General features: G+C 33.7%; 1 protein-coding gene across 1 annotated transcript; it reads right to left on the reverse strand.

The window, feature by feature from the left end:
* Window positions 1–553: 553 nt before the first annotated feature.
* Window positions 554–4,854, reverse strand: LOC145785696 (dual oxidase maturation factor 1-like). Its single transcript, XM_082597391.1, has 7 exons — window positions 4,589–4,854; window positions 4,330–4,387; window positions 3,427–3,561; window positions 2,761–2,971; window positions 2,383–2,606; window positions 1,924–2,037; window positions 554–1,519 (listed from the first exon to the last, which is right to left on the reverse strand). The coding sequence occupies exons 1-7, from the start codon at window positions 4,733–4,735 to the stop codon at window positions 1,152–1,154; spliced, it is 1,257 nt and encodes a 418-aa protein (XP_082453517.1). The 5' UTR covers window positions 4,736–4,854; the 3' UTR covers window positions 554–1,151.
* Window positions 4,855–6,289: the final 1,435 nt, after the last annotated feature.

Consider the following 6,289-nt stretch of genomic DNA (forward strand, 5'->3'; position numbering starts at 1 on the left):
ACCTAATGAACTTGCTGTCCATGGAAAAAGTATTAGTTATAAAATGATGAAGACATTCCGCTGTGCTCCATAAAACAAATCTTTTTTGTTCTGTTTTAGTCATATTTGTGGGTCTGTTCAAATTAATTTTGTTCAACATTTTTGCCCAACCCTGAGAACTTCTTATCACGACGCCGATATAATTAGGCTAACATTTAGATGACCCTCCTGACGGTGGTGACTCTCAGTTTGAGAAGGCTTGGATCACATCATACGATGTTTCTTGTGTTATAGCGGAAAGATACTTTCTTGTTCACTACCTGTGTTGGGTGAGTTATTATGCAAATTAGCCTCTACACACAGACAAGTCAAATCGTTTTTTAATATTGAATTAACGTAAAAAAACGATTAATTTGCTGTCTGGGTCTGCACGTTTTGCAAAAACACCAGAGAAAGTTCATTCTTTTGTTTAATCTCTTTTATGAGAGAAAACTACTTCTTTTCTTTACTAAAGTGGCAACGCAAGTTATGTGGTTGCCTCTCCTTCTATTTGCCTTTGGGACATACTCCATCCTAAAACAATATGTTCTATTTTCATCACAAATCTACACAAGCAGTACAAAAGTTTCGCTGAATGTCAAATGTGGCCGAGAGAAATGTCTTAACAATCAATGATATTACAACAGCAGGGACAAAAGTGGTTTCAATTTTATCATAAATATTTGTTATAGCATTTTTATCTTACACATGCTAAGTTTGGAGTGATTATTATTTCATGGTGGCAGTTAATGTTTCCTTCATAGTAGTCTATAATGTGAGTTTAGAGCACGGAATTATTTTCGCTTTTTACACAGTTGCAAATTTGCATCATGTACATAGCCTAACTGTTAAAATACTCCGAGTCCAACTAAATGGAAATTCTCTTTTTTTGGTCATGATATAATGCGAACAGCTTGTTTCAAAACTTGAATAAACATACAGTACATTATACAGTATCATATAATAAACAATGCACAATCGTTAGTAGCAACATAGCAGTGATTATGTTTGCACAAATATGGCAAGAAAATTGACGAGCTTCTTCAGTAATAGCAAAAATGTAAACAAACATACGAAGAAATAAAAGTTGATTGAAAATAGCTTAAAATACCCTACTGCAACTATTGTCACTTTTAAACATTATTTTTGCCGTGAGCGGGTGAAGTTTTTTCAACTGATTCTTCAGAAGCTGTGAACGGTTCTGAAAAGGACACAACGCTGTTCATCTTACGTACAAGTGGAGCTTGAGTCGCTGAGTCAGATTTTTCTGCTTCTGGATTCTCGTTGATGAGAGCTTGTATGGTTATTTCTTGTGGTTCTTCCCTCTCTTGCATTGACTTCTTTGGGCTGGTTTGTTGAGGGCGACGAGACAACTTTTTTGCGTGTCTTGTTCCTTCATCTTCAGAATTACTGCTTTGGTGTTCACTATTCCTAGGTTCTTCATGGATCAAATCCTCAGATGAACGTCTTGAAGTAGACGATTGGCAATCGACGTCAATTTCTGCATAAATATCAAATGTTGATAATGCATTCTTGAGGACATACTTGGGAAAACAATGGCGAAAAGAGAACCAAATTACAATTTTGAAAGTGTTGTTGGACTGTGTATTGATAGCTGCCGAGTGTGTGCACACAATGTATCTTACTTAATGTGGTGCACGTGCCAAAATTTGTTGTTTCAAAAGTATACCTTTACCAAACAAAATAGCCTAACTGATGTGGAACGAATTTCGAGTAATTTGGCAACACTAAGAAAACTGCTGGTATCGGTTAAATTTCGTATGCTTAGCTAGTTGGTAGGAAGGCCTTTGTTGCTTATTCATTGGCTATGTGTCAAGGTCATTCCTTATCAAGCATAAAACGCAACCAACGATTTCAGCCATCTTTTTATCTAACAAAACTTACCTAAAAGTTCCATCTGTTCGGTCTTGTCTTTTTTACCATAAAAACGTCTCAGAGAGTTGGCACACATGCGATCAGCTAACATTATAAATATTCCACATATCAGAGAGATAATTCCTGTTGATAAACAAAAGCGGTTAAGCCATGAATGCTTGTTGCCTTTTTTGTTGCCAGTCTTTGTATCTTATTGATAGAAACTGCAAACTAAATCTATAGCTTAAAGATGTTAGAAAAATTCCTTTTAATTTGCTGGTTGTAACAAAGTAACCAAGATAAGAGTAGCTTATATTTGTTAAGAAGCTTGTATGTCCTCAAACGGACAACTAAATCTACTAACTCCTGCAGATGAGGTTTAATTGTTGGTTGGCATATAGCATCAGACGTATTTTCAGCATATGCGAATGCCAAACTCATACTGTAAGTCTATATTTGTACAAATGTGAAACTTTGTGTAGCACATACCTAAGACCAAACATAACCAGAAACACCAGCCATATGATGGCCGGAGAATCGCTTGTTCGTAGTAGCCAAGTTGCATTGTCAAAACGGTACCATGCTGATAGATGCTGTAGAACGCCAAGTTTGCCATGATCATTAAAAAGCCTGTTACTGCAAACAATAAACCGCCATATCTCAGAACCGCATGGAACAAAAGATTGGCTAATATCCAAGATAGAAACGCAGCCCTGTGAAAAATATAATGCAAGACATTAGTACCGTAAAACCACAATTGATGATTTCAAACCGTGACGTTTTCAAATTTGCTCAAGCATTTTTTTTTTCTTTCAAGCATGATTAAACAAGTAGCCTAAACTGCAAAATTTAAGTGCAGAATCTTACATGAGCATGTATCTTGCGTAGTGCCCAGCCAACCAATATCGTCTTCCCCACAACCATATGGAACTGATACGATTTACGCTGAAGTTTTCTAAAATGTTGATGATTGGGTACGGGAGACCGATTTTCAGGGCACGATCAAGTCCTTCATCAGCTTCCAAAATATTGTACTCCTCACTTAACTTTAAGCTGTGGGAAGATGGATTTTCCAAACCTGCCCATGTTTGAAAGCATTAGTTATAGCCGCTTTTCTGTTTATTTTATTGGAGAAGCGTTAACTGAATGCAATGATGTTTAACTTAGATTGTACTTATCGAAAATTACTTAAGGTTAATTATTCAATTGTGATACTGCCGATCTTACAAATAACTCACATGAATTTTAAAAACGTAACGTGTTTGGTTTATGCAAAACAGTCTCAAGGTTCCTTTTTGGGCTACAGACTAAGCATGTACGATAAGTGTATGCAAAGCAAAAGTTAATTATTTTATCCAAAGTAGTAAACCTACTGCTTAGTTAAGCGGTGTAGGCCTACTGTATAGAGAAAACTTTTTACTTAACTGTGAGAACATACTTCCTCTAGGCTTAGGCTACTTTTTAAGCATTTAACTTTTATAAACTGTTATTGCAATACAACTCTTGATAAAATGTCGTGTAGCTCCAAATTACCTTGAACTGTAATATTGAAAGTTTTTAACCCAATGTACAATCCCACTTCCAATCTTTCCATTGTGTTGCCATATAGACGATACGGAAGAACAGCATTCACAGTCGCCACATGCCAAGACACTCCTTGTATACAGGCTGAAGTGAATACAACATTAATTAAACATTCAGGTTTATATGGAAATAAAACTTACTTCATTTTTTTAGATTAGCCTGCTTTATTTTATGCAAAATGGAAATGTTCAAATATTATGAGGTTTAAAATGGACATAAAATCTACACCAAACCAAATACATTTTATAGTGAAATAGTCACAATCAAATTTTTTGACATTTGTACTGAAAGGAAAGAAAGAAAAACATTGAAAAATTGGTTTATAAACGGATGAAACATTTTCTCGATTTTTAACCTTAAATCTTGCAAAAGTTCACAAGTATTTATTAATATTATTAATTTTTAGCTTTAAAGCTAAACGGAACTTCGACGTATATTTGCATTTTGTCAGTATTCGGGTAATCATTGATTAATGTTTTGGAAATGTGACGTCATACGACGAGACCGTATTGAGACAACTGACGTCACAGATATTGAAGTGTCTAAAAGACAAAAAGGTTTGCCAAATATCTTTTATTACATGACGTTACTGTGTTTCGCTAACAAGTAACATTTAAAGACAAACAACATCATAAATGCGTCAATAAAGATGTATCTGTCGCGATGCAACTGCTCACTCAGACTGATTTAAATTTTTTTTTGAAGTGGTAAATGGAAAATTCTCTGCTCAGTGGTAAAACTATATATGAATAATTTGGCGCGGTAGATTATCCTGAATGAATGACGGTGAAAAAATGAAGTAGTTTGAAACATGTCAGCGTAATACAACACCACACAGCAGCATGCACTTACCGATAATGGAAGTACCCACAAATAAGCTTGCTGTCCAACGGATCACAAAATAGAATCTCTGCAGAAAATTAGAGCATTAAAAGAATAATCAAAACAAAACTGGTAAGAAACATCCATTTATAATAAAACAGTGGCTTTAAAAAGTTTCAAATATGTCTTTAAATGTCTTTAATATGTCTTTCAATGTCTTTAAAAAGCTTGAGTTTTATTTGTTACCAAAAAAAAAAAAATCATTTTTACATCAAAAACCTATACATACCTCCTTCCCCCTGACTCCAGGAAGGATCAGAATCAAAGCAACTAGAACTGCTAGAGCCGCATAAACAAGATAATACTGATCAGTTTCACCGTAAACGGACGTTGATCTTGCAGCATAGAATGGTGGAAAACCGTCACTCAAACCCATTGTTTAATATTGAAGTGTATTATAAAAGAAGTAGTAGCACTTATTGATATTTCTGAAACAAAACGTTTATATTGTAATATTTAGCTTGTTTCCTTTAGTGAATTAAATGTGAATTAACCTATTACAGGTAGTTCGTGTTTTTTTATATTTTATTACAGTTTAATGATTTTATTAGGTAAGTTCAAATGATGTTCAATTGACTGTTTCCAAAAGGTTTACACACTCAATTGATTTCTAAGTTACAAGCTAATTAAAAGACGGAGTTCTTTTGTTAATTTTTAAGTCTTGAGTTTAAGATATATTTTTTTTTATCTATTTCAAACTCATGTTCAGTAAAACGTTAAGTTATCAGAGCCAGACTAGTCAAAATTTTTACTTTAAAGATTTGTATTTTCCAAGGTTAAGTTCGATTAAAAGCCTTGTTCTAAGATTTCTGGTTTAGAACCCTGACAACTATATTCGCATTTTATGGTATAAAATAAATGCAACTTTCTCATGCATCATCGAAAATGAATTGGTTTAACGAAATTCATCGTAAATGTAGATAAAGCTTGAAGAATGCCTAATGGTTGCAAAGTCATTATGACAGGGATTCTTGACGAATCCCTGTCAGGGATATTAGACGCAAATCGACCTATTTGTTTTACACACCCGATAAACTTGCTCTAAAAATAACTTTAAAAAGTAGTAAAGATAACCTATGATAGTTGTTGTTTTAATAAGGCATGGTCTGACTTTAGACACAAATTTGCTTTAAAACAATATTTTACTCTCAGCCAACCCAGAAAGGTAATCTAAATGTCACTTACAAATATCAATATTTGGATTTTCAGATTTAAAAGACATTGCACTATAAAAAACAGACTACCATTACCAGGTTGTAATTATCTTTTTACATTAAAAGTCTTACGTTGCTTGCAACTCAGAAAATTATTTAAAGCAAACTAACACTTTTGTTTACTACATAAAATATATTTTTCCTTGACCTATTTATTCGTGCCAGTTTTGAGCAAGGGATTCCAAGAAAGGAAAATAAAAAAGAACGTTTGTCTGTTTCGTCAAGTTGGTTCTTGCACAATATGCAAGTTTTTTCATAATATGATTTTTTTGTAATAGGCCTATTTCCCAGCTACGATTCTTAGAATAATAACTTGAAATAGTTTTAATAAAATCAGTACATTTTGAACAAGTCAAGCACTTCAACAGTAGATGTTTTAAAGCGTACGAGAGTTTCAACGTTCAGAAGCTTACGAAAACAAATCACGCGTTAATAAAACACAGTTAAAAGAACCGTGAGATATTTCCTTTTTAGCTTTCTATCACTTTTTATTAAAAACACTGGAACTCTTCACCGGAAAACAATTAAAAAAATAATAATTTCTTGGTTAAGGCATCAGGCTATTTAAAAACATAGTTGGAAGCGAGCTACTGCTGAGTACTGCTTTATTGATAGCTTGCTTAGCATTTTTCTTGTAGTCTGTAAGATATCAAGGCCACACAAACACTTTAAACTTGTTACTTTTAACCTAGTGATTTTAACTTTTCTATATAAAA

This window comes from Aplidium turbinatum, chromosome 16, assembly GCF_918807975.1.
Source record: "Aplidium turbinatum chromosome 16, kaAplTurb1.1, whole genome shotgun sequence".
NCBI classification, from domain to species: domain Eukaryota; kingdom Metazoa; phylum Chordata; class Ascidiacea; order Aplousobranchia; family Polyclinidae; genus Aplidium; species Aplidium turbinatum.

Excerpts from the sequence above, each read along its gene's own strand:
- LOC145785696 (XM_082597391.1), bottom strand. The coding sequence starts at position 4,735 with ATGGGTTTGAGTGACGGTTTTCCACCATTCTATGCTGCAAGATCAACG. Across the intron at positions 4,388-4,588 it reads CTGGAGTCAGGGGGAAGGAG|AGATTCTATTTTGTGATCCG; the intron begins GTATGTATAGGT and ends AATTTTCTGCAG. Across the intron at positions 2,972-3,426 it reads TTTCAATATTACAGTTCAAG|GTTTGGAAAATCCATCTTCC; the intron begins GTAATTTGGAGC and ends AAACATGGGCAG.